The 26,122-nt window shown below is 36.2% G+C and overlaps 1 protein-coding gene across 10 annotated transcripts in view; it reads right to left on the reverse strand.

Moving 5' to 3' along the window:
• NF1 (neurofibromin 1) overlaps nucleotides 1-26,122 on the reverse strand; it is a 252,664-nt gene that overhangs the window by 156,237 nt on the left and 70,305 nt on the right. For 7 of the 10 annotated variants that reach the window (XM_058703847.1, XM_058703852.1, XM_058703856.1 and 4 more), the window contains exons 6-14: nucleotides 22,552-22,619; nucleotides 22,225-22,300; nucleotides 21,366-21,523; nucleotides 14,398-14,571; nucleotides 13,557-13,679; nucleotides 13,239-13,313; nucleotides 11,383-11,412; nucleotides 7,952-8,083; nucleotides 603-737 (exon numbers count right to left, since the gene is read on the reverse strand). In XM_058703847.1, the coding sequence (XP_058559830.1) occupies nucleotides 603-737; nucleotides 7,952-8,083; nucleotides 11,383-11,412; nucleotides 13,239-13,313; nucleotides 13,557-13,679; nucleotides 14,398-14,571; nucleotides 21,366-21,523; nucleotides 22,225-22,300; nucleotides 22,552-22,619 (971 nt within the window). The remainder of the gene's footprint in view (nucleotides 1-602; nucleotides 738-7,951; nucleotides 8,084-11,382; nucleotides 11,413-13,238; nucleotides 13,314-13,556; nucleotides 13,680-14,397; nucleotides 14,572-21,365; nucleotides 21,524-22,224; nucleotides 22,301-22,551; nucleotides 22,620-26,122) is intronic. The other 3 variants (XM_058703848.1, XM_058703855.1, XM_058703854.1) reach the window with 1 other exon arrangement.

The following is a 26,122-nucleotide window of genomic DNA, read 5'->3' on the forward strand; positions in this document are numbered from 1 at the left end:
CTCATTTACCTGTTAGTTCCCAACTACTGTGTGCCACAGTATTGCCCTCAGGAATGCCATCTGAGGCTGCAAAAGCAGTTAGGGTAAAAATTAAGTGCTAACCATACCCATTCCCATCTCCTTCTCCTTCCAATACAGTATTTCCAGGCAAAGCCAGTGATAATAGGTTGATGACAGGAAGAAAGGGAAATAAAAAAACCTAAAGGGTTTGGCAACAGCAACTGGATACTTAAAAACCAACTACGACCACGAGAAAGCACTCGGATTTATGGTTGCTTCATTACCTCCACCACCACCCCAGCATAATGTCTAAATAACACAAACCTGGTAACAGAGTAAAGAAAGAAGATCTCACAAAAACATGCTAGTTTAATGACAAGGAAAACTGAGGAAAAGGGTAAGAAATCTGATCTAATTATATTGGTATCAGAGAAATGTAACTTCTAAGTTAGTTTTCTTACAGGTGTCTTAGGTTTCAAGCATGAGCAGAAAGGGTCAGTGAGTGTTATTTAGCTAATAATGATCTCCAAGGTCTTGGCATTTCACTTAAACCAAATTAAGTTATTGTAGTAATTTCAAGACCTCTCGTATAAAATACTTACACAAAGCAAGAGCTTTGGATCCGCATGAATGAGTTTCACCATGGACAGGAGAAGATACTTATAGCTTCTTGTCTCCAGGTCTGTAGGTTTTTCTTTAAATTTAAGGCTTGTTACTTTTTCTTTAAATGTAAGACTCTACAAATAAAAACAAAAACATGTCATCACCTTGTAAGAATCAGATATCAGGTTAACGAAAATAGCTATCTAACTTTTTAAAAATAAATCTATTATTAAAAAGCTTTGAAAAAGCAGACATTTTATACCACAGATGTATGTGTGCTAAGAGTAGAAACATCTGAGTAAGTATAAGGTTAATATTATTAAGCTTAAAAAACAAATGAAAATTGGGACAGTGCCTGGGTGGCTCAGTTGGTTAAGTGACCAACTCTTGATTTCAGCTCAGGTCATGATCCCAGCCAGGGTTGTAGGATCGAGCCCCACATTGGGTTCTGCGCTGAGCAAGAAGCCTGCTAAGGATTCTCTCTCTTTTCCTCTCTCGCCCTCTGGAAGGATTCTCTCTTGCTCTCTTGCTCTCTCGCCCTCTGTCCCTCTCCCCCGTGCTCTCTCACTCTCTCTAAAATAAAATAAAATTTCTGAGAACAAACTGAGGGTTTATGGGGGGGTAAGAGAGAGGGGAAAGTGGGTGATGGGCATTGAGGAAGGCACTTGGGATGAGCATTGGGTGTTGTATGGAAACCAATTTGTCAATAAATTATATTTTAAAAATAAAAATAAAATAAAATTCAATTTAAATAAAAAACAAATGGAAACTATTTTTGTAACATTCATATTATTCTTATATAATGTATTTAATAAAGTTTAAATGAAAATTCCTTAAAATACTAAACACTGTAATATCAAGTTGACTCCTATGTAGAAGAACAATTTTCCAAACTGTAGACACATTAGGGATAAAATATTTAGTCTATAGCTCTCACAAATACATCCTTTGAGCAATTCATTTAACATTTATCCCACACAAATACACACAAATATTTCAGAGAATCTATGACATTAATTTAACTAAGATGCATCATTAATGTACCACAAGAAATGAAAAACCACTGTCAACTCTAAGACACCAAATAAGATGTGTTCCCAATTTCAGAGAAGTTAAAAACTAAAGTGCTTCTTAGAATTGATGAAATATGCTATATGGTCGGTCTCTGTACTTAATAGTTCAATGGTAAGTTCTGCTTTTTCCTTCAATGGCATTCCATCTCTCTTGAGTTACAGAATGCATGTATTTTGCCTGAAGAACATTGATAAAACAAAGAAAGAAGCCTTTGACAAAGATAAATCATGAAAAATGTGCTTCAATTACAGAGATACTGCGGTAGATGCTGTGCTGATACCGTAATTATGCATGTTACTCAATGAAAAATTCAACAATTATATTCTGGATACAAAACCACCTCTTTCTATTGTTATAAATCATTTCCCCCTTTTCTTTAAAAGGACATAAAATATCTAGTTTTGACACATATGCCTTTATTTATTAATACTTTTAGTTTAAAAATATGTCTAGTTTTAGGTGTATAACATAGTGATTTAATATTTATATACATTACAAAATGGTCACCACAGTAAGTCTAGTTACCATCTGCCACCATAGAAAGTGGTTACAATATTATTGATTATATTCCTTATGCTGTGTATTCCAGCAAGTCTTACTTATTTTATAACTGAAAGTATCTCTTAATCCCCTTCACTTGTTTCGTTGATCACTCCACTGCCGTCCCATCTGCCAACCATCAGTTTGTTCTCTGTACCTATCAGTCTGTTTTGTTTTTTAGATTCCACATACAACTAAAATCATATGATATTTGTCTTTCTCTGACTTATTTCACTTAGCATAATACCCCCTAGGTCCATCCATGTTGTTGCAAATGGCAACATTTCATTCTTTTTTTATGGCTGAATAATATTCCAGAGTGTGTGTGTGTGTGTGTGTGTGTGTGTGTATACACACAACTACATCTTCTTACCCACTCATCTATCAATGGACACTTAGGTTGCTTCCATATCTTGCTATGGCAAATAATGTTACTACAAACATAGCAGTGCATGTCTTTTCAAATCAGTGTTTTGCTTTCTTCAAATAAATATCTAGGAGTGGAGATACTGGACTGTATAATATCTCTATTTTTAATTTTCTGAAAAACCTCCATACCATTTTCCATAGGCTGAACCAATTTACATCGTGACCAACAATGAACAAGGGTTCCCTTTTCTCCACATCCTTGCCAACACCTGTCATTTCTTGTCTTTTTTCTAATCAGTCTGACTAGTGTGAGGTGATATGTCATTGTGGTTCTGATTTGCACTTCCTTGATGTTTAGTGACGTTGAGCATGTTTTCATATGCCTGTTGGGTACCTGTATGGCTTCTTAGGAAAAATCGCAAATATACAGATAACAGGATATTCAGCAGCTATGAACACATAATAAAAATGTCCAAGTAAATAGGCTGTCCTTCAAAGGTAAAAAGCAGAGATGCACATCTGTAACACACAGCCACAATTCTCCACGTCTAAGTGTAAGACGCATTTGTTAGTATGCCTGAGGACACTGAAGGGTTCTGGTCCTCAAAGGGGAAGAACTACTACCTAACATCCACATCAATGCTCAAGAATATCAATATAGAAAGGAAATAGCAAAACTCAGAAATACTGTTTGCTTGCATATTTATATTCCCACAGCAAATATCTTACCAAATGCATTTAATCAATTCTGTTTTTACCGTTTGCTCCCATTAAACTTTATTCTTTCATTCTAAGTCATGCTAACACCTTAGATCAAGGTGATCAACTCTCATGGAACAAATATTTACTAAGATGTAACTAAGTGCAACTGTTCTTCCCTGACACAACCAAGTGCACAGGAACACAGATCAGAGAACAATTAACAGATTTAATAATTATCTTTTGCTCGGTAATCATTTTCTAACAGTAAATAATAGTTTAATTATATCATCTCTTCATCTCAGGAATCAGCATATAAATTCTGTTCCAGCACTGACTTGAAAAGGTTAAATAAAGTTTTCAATTCAAATACCTTTTAATTAATGGACATTAGGGGGTTCTATAAAAGGCGGAACAGCATGCTAAAAGAAGAAATACATTTTTAACCAGAAATGTAAACAACAAAAAAAAAATTATCCATCCATTAATTTATTGACCTTCCATCCTGCAGATATTAGTAAGAATCCAACATAGTACACGCACTTTGGCCAAAGAAGAGAAGCAATCGCGCCCAGGAATAAATTCATTAATCAGAATATGCAGCTGTCTATTAAGGGCCCAAACCATTTGTCACCTTATTTCAGACTATGACTAAATTACAGGCATGTAAGAGCATATCTCCTTTAGAAGCAAAATGTGCAGTAATCACACATATTTGTGAAAACTCATACAGCTATCATTAATAGGCTGCCCGAGTTTTAAAACAGTCAATGATTAGTGCTAAGAAAAATATTTCAAACTTTTAAAAATATTACCAAAGTATAAAATGGAGAAACTATGGCCCATTGTGTGTATGTTAAGGCTAAAGAGTTTAAGTGATGAAGAGCTCAATCTAAGAAAACAATGTAATCTTAGACTATATTATTAGTAGAAACACGATATGCAGACACAGCAGGTTAATGGTATTCTTCAATTATACCACATCTGCAACACTAAAAGCGGATCTTCATATGTCATTTTAATTGGAAAAAAAAAATGTTAGCTTGAATCCTTTCCAGAAGAGAAGCAGAAGAGGAGAGGTTTAAAAGCAAATCAGGAAAGAAATTACTTCACTCATTCAACACATATGCACTAAATGCCTACTACGTGCCAGATAGCATTCTGGGGGGCCAGGAACCCAGTGCTGGACAAGCCAGATGGAGCTCCTGCTTTGATCAAACTAATGCACTAATGAGGTAAGACAGCTAAAGAACTGGACAGGCATTGGAAAGAATGGCAATTATTCACTAATCATGACTATCTGTCATTCACTAAACATTTTATGTGCCTCAGTTTCCTCAGCAGTAAAAACAGATCAAACAGCACACATGCTCACGTGCACACACAAACACACACACACACGCCCCACAAGCTTTTAAAGAAAGCTGAAATAATTAAACCCCTCCCAATTCTAAAATCATATTTAAAAAAAGAAACCTCAGGAGTTCAAGATAATTTTACTGAAATATCTGCAGTGCTGTCCTATGGAAGAAGCAGACACAACATCTGGGGCAATGCAAATGAGGACAACGCACTGAACATATCATGTTAACACAGCGGTTTTCAACTGGGGGCAGTTTTGTCTCCCGAGGGATAACTGGAAATGTCTGGAGACATTTTTGCTTTTCAAGACCAGCAGCCAGCGGGGTGGTGTTACTGGCATGTAGTGGTAGAGGCTAGAAATGCTGCTGAACATTCTACAGAACACAGGATAGTCCCCTACAACCGTCTCCTCAACATTTAAAAATGCCAACAGTGCCAAGGTTGAGAAACCCTGATGTCACACATTTAAACCACTTATTACAAATTTCCTATGTTTCAGGCTTGAGGGCCACCTGTGGTGAGCTCTTTACTAGAAGTGCTCAAGCGGGGCGCCTGGGTGGCTTGGTCGGTTAAGCGTCCGACTTCGGCTCAGGTCATGATCTCTCGGTCTGTGAGTTCGAGCCCTGCGTCAGGCTCTGTGCTGACAGCTCAGAGCCTGGAGCCCGTTTCAGATTCTGTGTCTCCCTCTCTCTCTGCTCCTCCCCTGTTCATGCTCTGTCTCTCTCTGTCTCAAAAATAAATAAACGTTAAAAAAAAAAAAAAAGAAGAAGTGCTCAAGCAAGAGCTACAAGACTGGCATCTCTGTGAGGGTAAGTGCCTTGTCTTTTTAGCTCATCACACTTCCCTGGTGTTAACACTATGCCCGGCAGCTTGTGGGAGAGCTCAGAATTTCCACATTTACTGTCTGACTGTTCACGGCACCAGGTTTAAAAGGGAAAAGATTCACCTTAAAGAACATCTCAATAGTAAAATTTTATTATTCTAAAAAATTATTTCAGATTAAATTTGTTAATTAATTTTCCCGGTAAGAATATCAGGCAGAAAACCCTCCTTCAGCCACTATGTATAACTTCATATACACATATAGTACATATTCATACACATACATACACACAAAATTTCATATATAATTATATGAAAGTAAACAGCTGAAGAATGATTTCACAAATCAAATGTATACTGACACTTTCAGAGAATAATAGGAAATAAAAACTCAATTCTTATCATAGGTGTCCTTGGACCGAAAGAAGTCTAGCTGTGGCTTTTATGAACTTTCAGTACTACAGTATGTTGCTCCTGGAATCAGTTAATAAGTAAGGCTAAGATGTAAAATAACTTCTAAATGTAGGGAACATTTTCAGACTACCAGTCAAATTTTGTCTTTGTTCAAAGGACTAATTTCGTTTCACTTTCTTTCAGTCCTCATGCACAGGAAGTGAAATTGCAGATGGCTGGTAAAGTGGATACTGAAGTTAAAGTGGAAGTGACTATTAACTTTCTACCAGTTTCTACTATTGAAGGCCATTAACTTTCTGCCCGAAGAATTAGAAATTTTAAAAAGTCAAAGTTCTATTTACTATAGGATATCTAGAATGAATGGTTAAACAATTATTTTAAGTCGTTTTCCAAGACAACTTGTAAAACGATGTCTAGTTATTTAACATTTAAGTAGCTATTATTTATGTTTACCTCCAATTAACTTAGATTGAAATTTTCAATTTTTTGGGGCGCCTGGGTGGCGCAGTCGGTTAAGCGTCCGACTTCAGCCAGGTCACGATCTCGCGGTCCGTGAGTTCGAGCCCCGCGTCAGGCTCTGGGCTGATGGCTCGGAGCCTGGAGCCTGTTTCCGATTCTGTGTCTCCCTCTCTCTGACCCTCCCCCGTTCATGCTCTGTCTCTCTCTGTCCCAAAAAATAAATAAAAAACGTTGAAAAAAAAAATTAAAAAAAAAAAAAAAAAAAGAAATTTTCAATTTTTTAAAAAATTAAGTACTTGGCATCACAAAAAGTCAACTAAAAATAGTTTGTGTTTTATTTATTTTATTGAATAAAACATAATTTCCATGTTCTTTGGCTATAATTTTTTAGACTAAATAATCCTGAAGTATTCAGTATAGCAAACTTCTCTATTTGAACATCTGAGATAAATAAGCCTCAGAAACAACTACTGACAACTGGATAAGAGTGAACTACAATTGTATTGAACCAAAATATTTTATTGACTAAGGAAACTTGGGAAAAGAGGAGAAAGCTATTTAAATTATAAGTGTGAAATGGCTAACTTACAAGAAAAAATTTTTTACCAATTTTTACCAAAAAATGTTTTTCCAATAGGTAAAAACATGCTATGTTTTCATTTGAAATGACATGATGTGACTATAACAGTAACTATACACAGAAAAGTCAAAGAAACCAAGGACTCTTCTGAGGTAGTTACAACGGATCATACTTACAGCCACAGAAGCCCACTGCCATGCAAAACAGTGACTGGTTGGCATCTGATCATGTGAGCGACAGCAGCCAATAAGAATAGAAAATAAGAAGCAGAAGACAAAGCACCACCAATCAATGTCAAGAGTTGCCGTGTAGAATACTCTTGCTATACATAAATACCAAGAAATGACTTCTATGATCCTGTAACTTCTATGATCCTGAAACTGTCTGTTTCAATTGGTTCCATATGAGTTTTAAAATTCCATTTAAGAATACTAATCTGTTAGAATACCTCATTTGAAAAGACCCTTTTTACTAAGTTTAAACATGAACTTCAATATCAAAGTGCCTATCATTTGCTGAATGATAGCACATTTGCTGAAATATGAAATATTTTATTTTAGATAAAAATGTTTCATTTTATTTCTAATCTCCTATGTGCAGTGTCCAGCATCCAGTGGGCAAAAACGGTGTAGAAACATTCACTCTAACCCAGGAGTCAGCTTCCCTACTCATCCCCAAAGATGAAGAGCAAACCAAAATATTTTGATTCATAAGGAAAAGTTACAGCACAAAGAAAGTAAGGGGAAAAAAAAAAAAAAGGAGAACGAAAGAAAAAGAAATTAAGATTTTTAACAGCATTTTGTGGGAAAATTTCTCTAAGAAAAACAAGTTCGACTCACTGAAATCGTGAAAAACAAACACCATTAGCTAGCATTGCAACAATACTGCAGGATGCAACATACCAAGATACTTACAGAAAAGGAAGGACTCATTTGATTTTCTAAAATAATCAAAAAAACAGGAATAGGATAGAGACACTGAAAACGCAATAGGAAGAAGGGGGAATTCAAAATTCACGATTCCTCTTACCGGTGCCATTCGTATTGCTGGGTGTGCTCCACAACCCTGCACTGCTTTATGAAGCGTTTCACCAAACATGTTTCGAAGCTCGACTGAGTGACAATATACAGCATCGATCTTAGGCCACCAATCCAACGCAGACTAGAGAAAAACAGAGACCATAAGAGAAGAAAAGTATAAATTTGCATGAGTTACATGCTCTGGTTAACACTGTAGTCTTAGGTTTTAGCCTTCCGTGAAAAATTTTCTAGGACCATGCAAACACACACCATGATTTCCAAAGTCTTCAAATAAGATCTTTAATTCAAACACCGAACCATACATGTATTTTAAAATATAATAATGAACATGAGACAAACTGCCACTTCATGTGCATGGGCATATGAGACTATCTTTTCTCACTGATAAGCCAATGAATCTGTAAGCTAATTCTGTAGCCAATCTTTTTCTTTTTTTTTTTAAGTTTAACTTTTACACATTTCAGAAACATATGCATTTATAGTATATATTTTCCCACATAAGAATGCTATTATCAAAGTTTTAAGAAAGATTAGTGGTTCAACACAATGTTGAAGGACTATGCGGCAAACCATCACTTAAATGCCTACAAACAACAGTGATTGGTACAACATAAAATTAGTAAATGAGATAAAGCTATTAGTAAACCTATAACCTTAAATTGATATGCAATGATGGTATAATACATGAAAAGACTAATGATTTCCACAAGGACAAACTGCTCATAGCTAAATATTGCTTAGATGTAATTATTTTATGTAAATATCTCTGTCAGTTTCGCCCATTTAGCTCTGATTCTAGCTTCTAGTGACTATTTTATTTGAATAGTGTCTAATGTAACTTTAAAATTAATTACTATATTATGGGGATGCCTGCGTGGCTCAGTCAGTTAAGCATCCGACTCTTGATTGCAGCTCAGGTCATGATCTCACAGGTTCGTGAGTTTGAGCCCCACATCCAGCTCCTTGTACTGACAGCGTGGAGCCTGCTTGGGATTCTCTCTCCTCCCCCGCCCTCTCTGCCCCTCCTGTGCATGCCCTCTCTCTCAAATAAACAAACTTAAAAAAAAAAAAAAATTACTGTATTACTAAAATGAATAAAACTATAAAGTCTATTGGTCAGGACAAAAATGAATGTTCACTATATATGGAGATTATGCAAGCTATACGGGACCACTTAACACATAGGTTATTACACAGGCATCCGGTTTATGACACTCCCACTGCAGAGGAGACACGTGAATGTGAATTCAGAATGACTGAATTAACACAGGCGGAGGATTTAAGAGCTTCATATCCTAATCCCAGGTTCCTTCTCACTCAAAACTAAGCTCGTTAAATTCTCAACTTTTAATTTCTTCACCCATAATCGTCAGAGTATTTTAGGCAGCAGCATCAAGTTATATCACTTTAACCTACACCTATGGGTTACGAAACTCTATTTACTAGGTAGTAAATTATACAATCAACTTACGACACACAACTTGAATACTGAACTCTATTTAGGAAGGGACCCCAAAGCTGTGAGGGAAGAAATACTACTCTCCTTGGAAAGTACTCCTACCTAACAAATGATCAAATTTTAGTTTGGTTATATAATGGATTCTTTAAATTCTGGTCAATTCAGTCATTTGACTTGCCCAAGCAATCAATACAGCTTGATCTCCATTTATTTGCTAATTTACACAGCTTGTATTAATCGGCTTAAAGAGACAAAGGCTGAATAATCACAAAATGCAATGAGATAAAGGTCCTGCTAACTCTCCTGACCCCATAATATCCTGTCAGAAACTAACTAAAGAGAAATGCATCCCATGTAACACCTGATCCAAACCACTACATTACTTAATAGCTGTTGAGATTGTACCATGGTACCAGGTGCATCTTATAAAATAATGTGCTTTTAACTCATGATTTAGTGCCTTTCATAATATAAAAATTCGTTCATTTTAATATAAAAGTTGAAGATACACTTCCAAATGAAATACGCACTAAAAATTAGACATCATGTGGTTGGTAAAAATTACAGTGTTTTACACAGTTACTAAATGCGTCCGTTCTGAAACTAGTCGACGAAAGTAGACGTTCTTTTTTTTTCTCAAAAACACTACGTTTATTGCCAAACAAATGGCAATACTTTTACAAGTACATAGTATGAGCAAACTATGACAATTCTTCAAGAGGTTGCTTAAATAAATTTTCAAATGTGTTGGAGAGAACAACTTATCCAGCCTCTCGGTAGGAAGAGGTCCTGTCATTCTCAGTACGGGAGCTACCCATAAGGAAACTACAACAAACTGCCATAAGGGACAAAACAGAGTGAATGCTAAGTACCATACTAGCCACAGCATGTTCCGCTGATGGCTAAGATATCTGGGTCAGATATGTGTATTACTATTTCTTTAGTTTCCCAATTATAACAACATACCTAACTTGACCCAAAGGAAGCCAGTAAGGATTAAGTACGTGACACAGATCTTATAACTGTAATTCATCTCTTACAGCATGCCATAATAAAAAAGTGACCGTACTAGAAGTACCATATTTGAAGCTGACAAATGTTTACGGTATGATAAAATTCAAATAGTGAACAGGCTTGCAGATTTCTTAAGAAGAAACAGTAGAAGATCTTAGACCTAAACACTGTACTTGTGAACGGAGTATGAGTATGTTTCACAGAAGGGAAAAAAAAAAAAAAAAACCAACTGCAAACCATTACCACTTCTACATAACCCTCAAAAACGTATCAGTAAAACTTTTATCTTACTCGAGAATGTGATAATAAGAAACAAAATCTGTGAATTTGGCTAAAGAACCATGGAAGGCAGGAACTTATGAGGTGTATTGAACCAAGAATCATTGAAAAGGAAATTTTATACTATGAATAAATTTAAGATTAGGAGTCCAAATATCTCAGAAAAACTTCATGTGATTTCAAGACAAAGTTATTTCCATAACTGTCTTCAGTGAGACTCTGTAATAGTCAATTCCATAAATTTGCATATTTCCTTTACAAATAGTCCTTTTCAGTCAGAAAGTACTTCAGATTCAGTATCTATTAGCCTCAAACCACAGGAAGGAGAAAAAACAAAAACAAAAACACCAACCCTAACAAGAAACAATTTATCAAACATCCTATAATAAGATAAAGTACCCATTGTCTAAAGTATACCTTTAGAAGATACTTTATAGACTCAAATTTACACTTTTGGCAGGTTACTCGTTAAAGGTCGAGTTAGTCGATACAGGTTTTTCATTTCGTACGGACGTGACCTCCAATACAGACACACCGCGCCCTCACACATGCAGTACCCGGCAGAGCACAGAAGGACGCACGACCACTTCACCGTGTACATGGAGGCATGCACGAAGTACCACTCCAGGCATGCTTTAAACCCACAAAGGAGCAGCCCAGCCACTTACAGCAGTGCCAAGTCCATGCTTGAAAGTGCTCTATGTATTCGATTGTAGACAAAAATATTTCACAATTAAAGTAACTAGCCACAAAGAATCAAAAAAGTATACACTTGGGTTTATTAAATCAAGTTGTAAGCATTTATGTAAAACCATCCACTCTAATAAATGGAGTGTGTTTAGTATTATAAGTCAAAGGAGAAAAATAATAATATTTTAATTCTGAATTACACATAAACCTGAGGGGGGGGAAGTCATCTCTTTTTTTCTTAAATGACCCTGAAAGTAAACATTAAGGATACAATGTCTTGCTCATTACCCTGGCAAAAGTAAAGTAAAAATTTTGTAAGTTTTTAATACAAACATACCTTATCTGCAATCAGATTCATTAAAGTTTCCCTTCGGGGATAAATAGCATTTCACGTTATTTACGCCTATCATTTAATCCAATGATACTCAAGTGAGGAACATATCATTCCCTCAAGGCGTTTCAGTCGCCCACAATTTCTGGGGGTGGGAGGAGGTTAGAGGCCCAACGGTATTTAATGAAATGAGGATGAGGGATACTAGGTGTCTGGCCTTGCACAAGATAGTCCTGCACAGCAAGGAATTGCCCTGCCCAGAATGCTAGCGCCCATGGAGAAAATGAAACGTGTCACTAGTCAGCTCTATTGACAGTTATTCTTGCCCTGCAGGGATGGATAAAAGCAAAGAAAGTGGGCAGAATTTCATTTAGCTCAACGCATCCAAGGCAAATAAATGTCGGGAGGTACTCTTAATTCAACAGCGATACACTCTTAAAGTGGAATTTGCCTATAAAGAGGACAAACATACCTAAGTTATCAGTGATTAACGTTCTTTTTGAGGGAGAAAAAATGTGGCCAATTTACACATAACTATGAATATCCATAAATGGATAAAAGTAGAGCTATGGTAAATAACACTTGAGAACCTTCAAAATATTATTTTCATAATCAGAAAAACAGCATTTTTTAACTTCATGGTCCAAATCTGATAAGGTTTCATCATCCTTCTACTTAATGTACCCACATCAGAGTCCAAAGTTTCACAAGTATCTCTTAATGAACTTGCTTATTTTGTCTGATATGCTTTTGTATCATGTCAATACCTCTACTTAAGTGTGTTAGTATTTCACATATTTAAGGAAGACTAAAAAGTACAATCAAATATGATCTCACCATTCTAAATGTACCATACTGGCCTACAACATATTGTTAGTTACTGCTTTTAACTTAAATGTTAAGGTGACAAGTCAGAACATATCAAATGCTGGGGAAAGGCTAGAGATATTAAAATAATATGTAAAGAGTTTGGGGATGTGGGGCACCTGGGGGGCTCAGTCGGTTGAGCGTCAAGCTCTTGGTTTCGGCTCAGGTCATGATCTCATGGTTCGTGGGTTGGGGCCCAGCATTGGGTTCTGCGCTGGCAGGGCGGAGCCTGCTTGGGATTCTCTCCCAGCTCTCTCTCTGCCCCACCCCCCAACATATCTAAGGAAATAAATAAACTAAAAAAAAAAAAAACAGTTTGGGGATGAAAATGTTCAATTATATTCTCAGTGGTACTGTTCTCAAGGGCTTTTGATGCAAATAAAATATTTCAGGTTTAATCTTTCCAAAGGATCCTATTAACTCCACCTTCCTCAATAAAGGAAGGCCAAATTGAATATGAAACTAAATATGAAAAATACAACTGTATATCAATTACTAGATATAATCACCTGTGAGAAATCTTCCTATACCATATATCTAAGTTCGAAACCTTTTGTAAACCAAGAATGTCTTTCTTGTAAAGAAATAAAGGAAGAAAAAAATTTTAAGTAATTTAGCAATACCTTTTGGACTTACATTGGTGATGATTCGATGGAGTGAATTTACCAGCACATAGTGAAATGTAGAAGGGGAATTCTGAGCCAGGCAGATCTACAGGGGAAAAGAAAAAAAATCATATATTATTTCTAAGAGAAAAATATCCTGTAGCACAAATGAGACTAAAAGAAACAGAAAAAAAGTTTTTAAAAAGCAGAATAAATTCTTAAGGTCTTAAAATTAATATTAATGTAAAATATTGAGAAATACCAATTCATCTTCATAGTCTTTTCATATTTATAAAGAAAGGATCAATAGCATCAGTAAGCATAACTGGATAAAAACCAATGTTCTCACCTTAAAGTGTTGGTTGTTGTGAGGGCTTATACGAAAGCAAGAGACAAGGCAGTCAATCATCAGATCCACATCTGCGGGCTGACTGCCTCTTGAGAATGGCTTACTTGGATTAAAAAGCAGGTTCTATAAAAATCCCGAGAGAAAACAAAAGCCTTTAAACAGTCATGCAGTATTTTTTTTTTTTTTTACTAGTATTTAATAGTATCAACACAGCATCCACGCAGAGGGCAATAACATTCAGTTGCCAGAAGAAGTAGAAAACACTAACGTTGTGGTTCATTGGTGATAAAATGTTTGCTGTACCATGTTTGGTTCCTTTCAGGCCCTCATTTCTACGTTATTGTAAAACCAAGTCTGAATGTTTATGATAACTTAAGAAAACTGGCTAATTCTGTGTTTTCGTCAAATTCTAAGCCACTTTATTTAGTCTGAGTAACCCAAAAACAACAAAAGCAGGTCCTCCGAAGGTATCATCAAAGAAGATTCAGAACTTCGGTGTTAGAGATGATCTCTGACAACTATCTAGCATAATAATACTAATATTGGAAGTTTATTTTTCCTTAGGTATTCTTTTTTTTTTTTTTTTTTCAACGTTTTTTATTTTTGGGACAGAGAGAGACAGAGCATGAACGGGGGAGGGGCAGAGAGAGAGGGAGACACAGAATCGGAAACAGGCTCCAGGCTCCGAGCCATCAGCCCAGAGCCTGACGCGGGGCTCGAACTCACGGACCGCGAGATCGTGACCTGGCTGAAGTCGGACGCTCAACCGACTGCGCCACCCAGGTGCCCCTTTCCTTAGGTATTCTTAAAGTTTGTAGTTGAGAAGTAAAAAGCAAATTACCTTAAGATCAACCACCATGGACTGGACTAGGAGGAAAATGACAGAGTTGTCTTCCCAGTTGATGTAAGTACTTGCTTTGCACAGTTTGACACAGGCTATTGCAGCACTCTCCGTCAGCTGCCTGCTTCCTCCATGGCCGGCAAGTGCTTTCCGTAGGCTGTCCAGAAACAACTTCTACAGAATTCAAATACAGAAACGAGACAATATGCCAAGTTTCTAACATTTCAGATTTGTCTCATAAAATAGCCAACGATCAGCCTCTAAAAATCATATTCTAAAACCACATACTTGATATTTCCAATTTTTTATTTCAAAATTTAGGTAGTTGTCATCACTGACATGTTTCTCAAATCCCCAGAATCAGAATCTGTTCTTCACTTTCTTGGTTGTATTATTTAAAAAAATTTTTTCTTTTACATTTATTTATTTTTGAGAAAGAGTGAGACAAAGCGTGAGCAGGGGAGGGGGAGAGTGAGAAGGAGACAGACTCTGAAGCAGGCTCCAGGCTCTGAGCAAGCAGTCAGCACAGAGCCTGACGCGGGGCTCGAACCCACAAACCGTGAGATCATGACCTGAGCCGAAGTCGGACGCTCAAGCGACTGAGCCACTCAGGTGCCCCTCTTGGTTGAATTATTAAAGGACTTAAGAAACAGTCCTTCCCAAACATGGTAGTTGACTTCTCACCCTGAATTCAGCTGATCATATTCTCTTTCAAAATATTTCTAAATATTATACTACCTTAGTCATGGTCCATGCCAAACTGTCGATCCTTTTCTGAAACTCCAGACAATATTCAACCTTCAACCTTCTAAGGATATACCAATATTGCTCTACATTCTGTTCCTCACAAAAAGTTGTCCATTCTTGTGATCTCAAGCCCTCTTTGCAGCTCATCAACACATTTCTCCCTCTGCTTTTCTCCTAAATGAAAACCTCACATCTCCACTTACATGAATTCTCAAATATAACATGTCAAAAGCTAAACTGATCAAACAGCAGAATATATATTCTTCTCCAGTTCACATGAACAATATCCTCGATAGACCATATGTTAGGCTACAAGAAAGGTTTTAACAAATTTAAAGAGATTGAAATCATATGAAATATTTTTTTCTGATCACAATGAAACTAGAAATCCACAGCAGAAAGAAAACTGGAAAGTTCACAGATATATGAAAATTAAACACCAATGGTCAAGGAAAAAAAACACAAATTAGAAAACGTCTTGAAACAGATCAAAGTGAAAACACAACACACCAAAAATGGGATGCAGTGGAAGCAGCGCTAAGAGGAAAATTTATAGTTGGAAATGCTCACATTAAAAAGAAGAAAGCTCTCAGGGCATCTGGGTGGCTCAGTTAAACATCAGACTCCTGATTTCAGCTCAGGTCATGATCTCATGGTTTGTGAGTTCAATTCTCTCTCTCCTCTCTCTCTCTGCCCCTCCCCTGCTCTCTCTCTCTCCCCCTCTCTAAAGAAATAATCTTTTTTTTTTTAATGTTGGTTCTTTGAATGGTTCAAGAAATTTGAGAGACCTTTATCTAGACTGATTAAGAAAAAAGACTGAAGACCTAAATTACCAAAACTCAGAATTAAAAGTGAGAACGCTACTGTTTGCTTTTAAGTTTATTTATTTTGAGAAAGAGAGAGAGAGAGTGCAAGCAGGGAAGGGCCAGAGAGAGGGAAAGACCGAATCCCAAGTAGGCTCTGTGCTGTCAGTGCAGAGCCCGATGCAGGGCTCAAACTCATAAACCATAGATCATGACCTGAATGGGGGATTACAACATGTAAACAACTCCAACAGCTCAACAACAAAAAATAAACAGTTCAATTTAAAAATGGGCAAAGAACTTTAATAGACACGTTCTCCAAAGAAATACAAATGGCCAATAAGCTTATGAAAAGATGCTCAACATGGTTAGTCCATTAGAAAGATGAAAATCAGGGGGCCTGGCTGCTTCAGTCAGAAGAGCATCCAACTATTAACCTTGGGGTCAGGAGTTCAAGCCCCACATTGAATGTAGAGATTACTTACATAAACTTTTTTTAAAAACTTAAGAAAATGCAAATCAAAATCACAATGAAATACCACTGCACACAAGAAATTTCTAGGATATAAGCAAAATGTGGTATACATACACACACACACACACACACACACACACACACACACACACACACGAGTATTTACTCAGCCATAATAACTAATGAAATTCTGATAGTGCTACAAAACATTATGTTAAATGACATAGGTCAGACATAAAAGGACAAATATTGTATGATTCCACTTATATGAGGTACCTAAAATAGGCAATTCCAAGAGACCAAAAGTAGAATAGAGGTTACCAGGGACTAATGAGGAGGAGGGGATGAGGAGTTATTGTTTAACATACAGAATCTAAGAGGACCATAAAAAGTTCACGAATAGATAATGGTGATGTTTGCAAAACACTGTGAGTGTACTTGATGCCATTTAATTGCACACTTAAAGACAGTTAAAAGGATAAATTTTGGGTTATTTTACCAGAATATAAATAAAATTTTTAAAAGCTAAACTCCTATTTATTTTGACCTAGCTCCCACTTTAGACTTTCCTTTTATCAACCAAAAACACTACTTTGCATATCTCACCTTTAACCCTAAACTTTGGACTTTTCCTCATTGCCTAAAGAATAAAGTTTAAACCCAAACTGGCTCACAGTATCTTCCAGATTATTCACATCTGCCTTTCATCCTCATTTCTTATCACTGCCTGCATGAATTTTCCATCTTCAAGGCTAAGCAACTTTTCTGAACATACCTTTAACATTTGTACACAATCCATTTTCTTGATCACCCTGGCCTGAACAACTCTGTATCTCTTTCTCTTTTCTAAGTTCTATTCTTATTTCAAGCTCAACTAAGGTTCCACACTCCTTCTCGCAGCACATATAGCCACATTATTCTCCTAGTGGACAGGTACGCTTTAAATGCAGCTCTTCACCCATAAAGAGATAACTGGGAATTCTAGGGAGACAGCAGTCTAAGCCATCCTTGACTCCCTCTGTCTTCCCTAATTCTTTCATTCCTTGGTTCCTGGGGATATAAATGTATTTCTCAGGCTCTCTTGCAGTTAAATATGGCCATGTGACTGAGTTCTACCCAATGGAATGTGAATGAAAGTGTGATGTTTCCAGGCCTGGTCCATCAAAATCCTCAGGATGATTTCCCATGTTTTCCCTTCTGGCTAGCAGAATAGAAGCAACTTCCATAGAAGCTATGTTTTAAAGATGGCAGTCTTTGCTGTGCAAGGTCCTAAGAAACCACAAAAAGGAGGGCCGTCCCACAGAGCTATTCAGATCAGCAGCTCATTAGCGCTTTATAAGTATAAGAAAGTTCTATTGTGGCGAGCCATTATACTACCTTCCCTAATACAGTAAAAAAACAATAAAATAGTAATAACAAAAATTATAAACTGAAAAACAGAACCACTTTGCATATAGTTTGCAGTCAACAATGTGTAAATAAAAGCCCAATCCAGTCTGTTGTTTATTCTTTGCTTGCTTTATAATAAAGACCTAGGCGTGATTACCAACGATTAGGAGGAGTTCTGCTGAGCATACTGCTACTTGAGGGCTAGGGGAGCTCAGACAGCTAAACTAAGCATTTCCCCCAGCATATTCACAGGGGACTTTCAAGCCCCTACAGCAGTTCTCGAGAACTACAGATCAGTTGTAAGTGCAGTTTTAGACATTTACATTAAATTCTGTACCCTAAAAAATGATATACATTCTACTCTGATGACCACAGGACACTTTTAAAGCAAATACGTACCACCATTTTCTAACCACAATTAAATTTTTTTAAATCTCCAAAAAAACTAACAATTTAGAACAATAAAACATTCTTCTAAATCAAATGTGGTATCATTCAGTAAGAGACTAATAGACAGTCTCATAAACTAATAAGAGACTAGTAAAAAAAAAAAAGGGGGGGGGGAATCAACAGACATGCAAAAGAAAACATGCAAATGACCTAGAAACAGAAATGATCCTGAACCTCACTAATGCAATGAATAAAATGAGATGCTCTTTTTTACCTCATTAAAGACTGAAAAACAAGTAGTCCAGGTGAGGATGCAGAAAAACAGGCATTCTAATTCATATTGTTGAAAATGTGACATGGTATAAATATTGGGAAATGTAAATCTAAAAATATCTATTAAAAATTTTAAATTCAAATGTCCGTGACACAAAATCCCAGTTTTGGAATTCTAGTCTACAGAACTAAAAGCATCAGTTAACAAAAATATATGAACAAAGATATTTACTTAAGGATTAAATGTAAAGTCAAAAACCTGAAAAAAATCTAAGAATCCATCCATTCACCGTCAAATGGTTGAGTAAATGAGGCTCATCAGTGTAACAGAATATTATCCAACACTTAAAGGAATGTGTTAGATCTCTATCAACTATTCTGAGGAAGAGCCAAGATACACTCTAAGGTAAATAAAGCAAGCTGCAGAATGTGTATAAAATGATTTCATTTTGGGGCTCCTGACTGGCTCAGGCAGTGGAGCATGTGACTCTTGGTCTCAGGGACATGAGTTCAAGCCCCACACTGGCTGTAGAGAGTAAAGGAAAAAAAAAAAAAAAAAAAAAATATATATATATATATATATGTGTGTGTGTGTGTGTGTGTGTGTGATTTCATTTTAAAATATAATCACCAGTCTATGCATGTACGTGTATTTTCATTTGAATGTTTTTACGAGCAAGTAGATATGAATGGAAGGATACGTATCAACCAACCATTAACACTGGTTAGCTCATAACTAATATGCCCAGGAAAGAGAATACATTAAATAAATAAATAAATAAATAATACATTTTTTTAATCCAGAAAGATTTTAAAAATCTAAACTTTTTAACCTAGAAACGTACTAAGAAATATATAAAAGCCAATTTCAAAAATCTCAGATGTTCCAGATACAAAAGCCACATATTACATGATTCCATTTGTATGAAATGTCCAGAATAGGCAAATCCCATAGTGACAGCAGACTTGTGGTCGCCAGAAGCTAGGGTGAGAGAGGAATAAGAAGTGATTGCTAACAGGTATAAGGCTTCTTTCTGGGATGATAGAAATGTTCTGGTATTAGTGGTGATGGTTGCACAAGTTTTTGTATATGCTAAAAACTACTGAATTGTAGGCTTTAAAAGAGTATATTTATGGTATGTGAATTTTATCTCAATAAAATGAATAAGTAAAATCTTGGGTAGGAGCAGTCTGACCAAAAAAGCTAAGAGACAAAAAGACAGAGATGACTACAGACAAATTTTAAATACCTAAACAGCAAAAACCAAATGAAACAAACAAAAAACCATAAACGAAGTTTAAAAAGAGAAATTAAGTAAAAGTGTACAGACAACATACAACTTACAGGGTGCCTGGGTGGCTCAGTCATTAAGTATCTGACTTTGGCTCAGGTCATGATCTCATGGTTTGTGAGTTCGAGTCCCACATCAGGTGAGATCGAGCCCTGCTTCAGGTGAACACAAGCCCTGCTTTCTGGTGAGCCCTGCTTTCTCTCTCTCTCTCTCTCACACTGACCCTCGCTCATTTGAGCCCTCTCTCTCTCTCTCTCTCTCTCTCTCTCACAAAATAAAAAAAACACCTTACAAATCAATAAAGAACAAACAATTCAATGGAAAATGAAAAAGTCATGTAAGATACACAAATAAAGCAAACATCTGCAAAGATGTAGCTGTGATTATTCAAATATAAATTCACTTAAAAGTAGTACTGAATTTATAGTAGCTTTTTACCTCTATTTTCCCAATAAACAGAAATCCCCCAAAACTACTCTTCGGACATGCTCCAAAACAACCTAGCATGAAAAATGGTGTCCTCCCGATGGAAAACTGAGGACACAGACCTAAGTGGAGTACCACAGCATCAAAGACTAAAGGATTACCGAAGTTCGCTTATTTAGCCACCTAATGCATAAGTTCCCTACCTGGTATTTCTACAAAGTATTGAATCATTCAGCTGATTCTGAACATCTACATCCACAGGCAAGTCATGTGGGAGCCCATTTTATGTTTACTCAGCTAAGAGTATTTCTCCCAAAGTGGCAAAAAACAAAAAATGTACTGCCAAAACAAATAAAATACGATTAACACCCTGCTCTATTTTTTAAAAATTACAAGAGCCCCTTAAAATTAGCAGTTCTTATAGTACCAATTTCACTATAGATGGCATATGTGGCATCCTACCTTCCTCGTAAAATGCTATGAAAACTGTTTGAAAATATCTAAAATGAATTATTAGACAATTTCATTAGCACCAAGTAGGTACACACCTAAGCATATGCAAATAACACAACACAAAACCGATGAACTCTAACAGGGCAACCCGTGCAATGATTATTAGAAAAACTATGTTTAACACTGACAGAAGTATCAGTCTTCTCTGGTAAAAAAAAAAAAGGAACTAAAGAACTGTTTTATTTTATTTTTTTATTTTTTTCATGTTTATTTACTTTTGAGAAAGAGAGAGAGAGAGAGAGACAAAGTGTGAGCGGGTAAGGGTCAGAGAGAGAGAGAGAGAAAGGGAGCGGGTGAGAGGCAGAGAGACAGGGAGCTGTCAGCACAGAGCCTGATGCTAGGCTCAAACTCACAGACTGTGAGATCATGACCTGAGCCACAGTCAGAAGTTTAACCAACTTAGCCACCCAGGCACCCCACTGAAGAACTGTTTTAAATTTTTAATTGAGTGGTATCATTTATCTTCCCTCCAAATAAATTTAGGTATGAGTATGTCTCTGTCAAGGCCAGTGAACAAAGAGACCTAAAATGATCATAATTAGAAACGGTCCCCTGAAATACGGTGCTTACAGAATGCTAAGCCCAAAGCGATACATACACCTTAGTTAAAATAAGCTAGTTGACATCTGGACTTAATAGAAATGATTTTGCCCTGCTCACCTTATTCATGTTGTTTTCATCAACCACATCCTTGGAGATATCCTGAATTATTTCTGGACACAAGATAAGGAGAATGATTTGCAGTGGCCAAACCGCTGCTTTACGCTTGGTGCTTTCGGCAAAACCATCCACCAAGTCAAACAGTTTTTCTGCACACTCTATGGGGAAATACAATTCAACGATATTACTAGATGAGAAGAAAATCCCTGGCATTAAATTAAAAGCCAGCACTAACCAAAAACCCAAATGCCACATTTTTAAAAGATAAACTTGGAATTTCACGTAAACAATTAAATTCATTCAGGGAAGCAGACAAGAAATATTACATTGTCTGTATTAAAAGAGCTATCTTGATCCACCCTAGAAAAGGTCAAATGGCCAAACTTGTGTTTAGTCTCAATGCGCAGGGCCTTACGCAAAGTGCGATGTACGCAAGAAACAAAGACTGGACGGCTTCCCAAAAGGAATCATCAAAGCTCTCCAGGAGTCTGTATTCTCTGCCTCACAGCTGTGTCTCAAGAATTCTAGGGAAGGATGTTACCACTTTATACACATCTCCCTAAATACAAAATAAAGCTTCAGCGCACCAAAAAAGGGCTTTCTCTATAAAGAAGAGCCATCAAATATTCTATCCACAACTCTAATTAGAGATTAGGGCTTCATTCCAAACCTCTTTTACTATTTGCTCAAAGGAAAGGAAAAGGATTGAAGGTCATTTTGAAATATAAGAGAAAAATACTATTTCCTATTTGATATCAGGGGACAAGATATAAAAGCACCTTAACAAAAATGACCTTGAAAGTGGTAGGTTTTTACCTCATAAGTAAGAGTTTAAAACATAAGTCACTCTTATCCTTACCAGCCATATCAGTCTGCGGAATCTGGTACAGCTTTGTAAATTCATCTGGATAATTTTCTACCCAGTTCCAAAATGCCTACAAATAACAAAACATATGTTTTTATATGAAAGCGGGGATATTTTCATGGTACAGTAAATAAAATGTCCTACAACCTCAATTATATTACAAACTCTTATTTCCTTCATAAGAATACTGCAACGCATTCCTCCTAAATATTAACGTGAAACTACCACTGAAGTCATGACTTCTGACTCAAAATAGTAAAGACAGCAACATTTACAACCAAAATTTAACAAAACTTTAATGTCAAGGAGGTCATAACTTACTTTTTCCAGGCTATTTATAACTGCTAACTGTGCAACCTTCTTTAGGGCTTTAAATTTAAATGCTGTTTCTGGAAAAAAAAAAATTTTTTTTAATGAACTCTAAAATTAATTAGTTAACACAAATTCAGTTCAGAGCTACTAGTAAAGAAAAGCAAAAACAAAAACACCCAACACTCCTTTTACATACAAACTTTTGTTCCAGTATTATTTGTTTTTAGTATTCATTTATTTCTGAGAGAGAGAGCAAGCACATGCACATGAGGGGGAGGTATGGAGGGAGGTGAGGGAGGACAGAGGATCAGAAACCAGCTCTGTGCTGACAGCAGTGAGCCTGATGTGGGGCTCAAGCCCACAAACTGTGAGATCATGACCTGAGCTGAAGTCGGGCGCTTAACCAACTGAGACACCCAGGTGCCCCATGTTCCAGTATTATTTGTAAGCAATGTGAAGATAAAGACAATTAATATAAACCAAAAACGTCACTGGCTATGTCCACTGAAGACAAAATTCAATGAAAAGCAAATATGCCCTGAATTTCAAAGATTGCTTTTTCTTTTGTTTTTAATAACTGATTAAGTATAAAACACGTGTCATTGTAGAAAATTCAAAAACTACACAACAATCTAAGGGGAATTTAAAATATCATCCATGCTTCTACCGTTCAGAATCACAGTTAACAGTCTGGTAAACTTTCTTCCATCCATTTTTGAGTGCATATGTAACACTAAAAGCTAAATCAAACCTGTTTTCTTCATTTCACATAGTATCCCAAATTTTTCCCGTATCATTAATAATTCCTCATACATATATTTGACAATCTAAGTATGATAGTAACTATTACTTAACAGTTACAACGTGTCAGATATTTTCAATCTAATACACTTAATTCTTCCAAAATCTTAACATTTTCAGATATTACAGATGAGCAAATTGTGTTTCTGAGGTTACAGATCTAATAAATTATTGAATTGGGTTTCAAAGCCATAGTCTGTCTTTCAGGATATTTAAGTCGATGGGTAAAGTTATTTAAACGTTTTCCAATTATATGTTTAAGGTATTTCCAATACTGGGGCACCTGGGTAGCTCAGTCGGTTAAGTGTCTGACTCGAGGCTTGGTCGTGACCCCAGGATCATGGGATTGAGCCCGCGTTCGGCCTCATGCTGAGCTTGGAGACTACTTGGGATTTTTCTCTCTCCCCCTCTGCTCCTTCCCCACTTGCACACACGCTCTCTTTCAAAAAAGAAAAAAATTAAAAATAAAAAAAAGATATTTCCAATATCTCACTAATAACACTTTTTTTTTTTAATTTGAGAGAGAGAGAGAGCACGAGCGGGGTAGAGGGGCAGAGGGAGAAACAGAATCCTAAGCAGGCTCCACACCCAGCAAGGAGCCCGTCACAGGGGCCCAAGTCCATGACCCCAGGATGGACCTGAGCTGAAACCAAGTCAGGCACCGAACCGACTGAGCCACCCAGGCACCCCAATAAACACTTTATGTCCAAATCTTTTCCATGTTAATTTTTTTTTTTTTAGGATAAGTTCTAGAAGTAGAACTGCCTGGTTGAGGAGATGAATATTTTTTAAGACTCTTGATAAATACTGCCAACCTGTCACTTGCACATCCTTTTCATCATTTAACATATTTGTTTTTATTTTGCTCAAGTGATTGTTCAAAATAGTAGACTGCATTTTTAAAATAAGACTAAACATTTCTCCATATGAATATCTTAGATACTTTCTCTTCCATCAAAATGTTGTCCACATCTACAAAAAGATTTATACAGGGAAAAGATGAGCCTTCTATAAACTATTTTACTGGTAACAGTCCCTTGGCAGAGAACTCCGCCTATGGACTTTGTTTTAATTGAGGTATAATTGACAAACAACATTATACTAGTTTTAGGTATACAACACAATGATCAGTATTTGTAGATACTGTAAAACGGTCACAACAAGTCTAGTTAACATCCCTCACCATACATAGTTACACAATTTTTTTCTTGTGATGAGAACTTTTAAGGTCTACTCTCTTAGCAACCTTCAAATACGCAATTAACTACAGTCACCGTGCTGTACATTACATCCCCATGGCTTTTTATTTTATAACTGAAGTTTGTACTTTTTGACCACCTTAAATCATTTTGCCCGTCACCCCGACCCTTTCCCCCACTTCTGGCAGCCACCAATCTTAATCTGTTTTCTGTATCTATGAATTTGGTTGTTTTTGGTTTTGTTTTGTTTTTAAAGATTCCACATATAATGAGACTGTACGGTATTTGTCTTTCTCTTAGCATAATTCCCTTAGGGTCCATTTGTGTTGTCACAAATGGTAAGATTTCCTTCTTTTTTATGGCTGAATAACATTCAATTTCAATATATATAATATATATATTCCACCTTATATATTATATGTGTAACATATATAAACATTTTTATATTTTATATATAAATATAAAAGCATATTTTATATTTTACATATTTATATATACAATATTTTATATAAACATATGTACATTTTAAATATATACATATATATATATATATATATATATATATCTTCTTCATCAATTCATCAGTCAATGGATACTTAAGTTGTTTCTGTATCTATCTTCCCTAGTATAAGATAATAGTGCAATGAACATGGGGTGCATATATGTCCTCAAGTCAATGTTTTAATTTTCTTTGGATAAATAACCAGAAGCAGAATTCCTGGATCATATTGTAGTTCTACCTTGAACTTTCTGAGGCACCTCCATACTGTTTTGCATGGCAGCTGCACTGACTTCCCTTCCCACCCACAGTGTACAAGGATTTCCTCTTCACATCTTCACCAACACTTACTATTTCTTGTTGTTCTGATAAAAGCCATTCTAAGAGATGTGAGGAGATATCTCAGCGTGGTTTTGATTTGCATTTTCTTGATATTAGTGATGCTGAACATCCTTTCATGTACCTGTTAGCCACCTATACGTCTTCTTTACAAAAACATCTATTCAGGTCCTTGGCCCACTTTTTAATTACATTTTTTTTTGTTATTGAGTTGAATGAGTTCTTTACATATTTTGTATATTAACTTTTCCCAGTATACAATTTGCAAATATTTTTCTCCCATCCAGTCGGTTGCCTTTTCATTTTGTTGCTGTTTCCTTTGCTGTACAGAAACTTTTAATCTGGTGTAGTCTCTCTTGTTTATTTTTGTTTTTGTTGCCCCCTATGGACTTTTAATGAAGGGACACAGGTACTTACCATATTTACATAAGTATATTTCTAAGATAGAGATGAGTCTTCAAGTAATAAAACTGTGTATATAATTTAAATGTCGTATTTTTCTGGACTTGCGAGTGAGTGACTTACTCTCTAAGTCAGTTTTAAAATGCATCCCTCCAACTTTCTTTGCTCTTGCTCTCCTCTGATTTCCAGATGATGGCAGTAGACTTCACAGTACTCTTGAGCCTTTGTGCCTTCCAAGTTCGTTAACCTTACCTTTACGACAGCTTGAATGTGTTGTACACAGTAGTCTATTCTCAATTCCAATGTATATTTTTTTTTAATTTTTTTTTATGTTTACTTA

The sequence above is a fragment of the Neofelis nebulosa genome, chromosome 16 (assembly GCF_028018385.1).
Source record: "Neofelis nebulosa isolate mNeoNeb1 chromosome 16, mNeoNeb1.pri, whole genome shotgun sequence".
Classification (NCBI taxonomy): domain Eukaryota; kingdom Metazoa; phylum Chordata; class Mammalia; order Carnivora; family Felidae; genus Neofelis; species Neofelis nebulosa.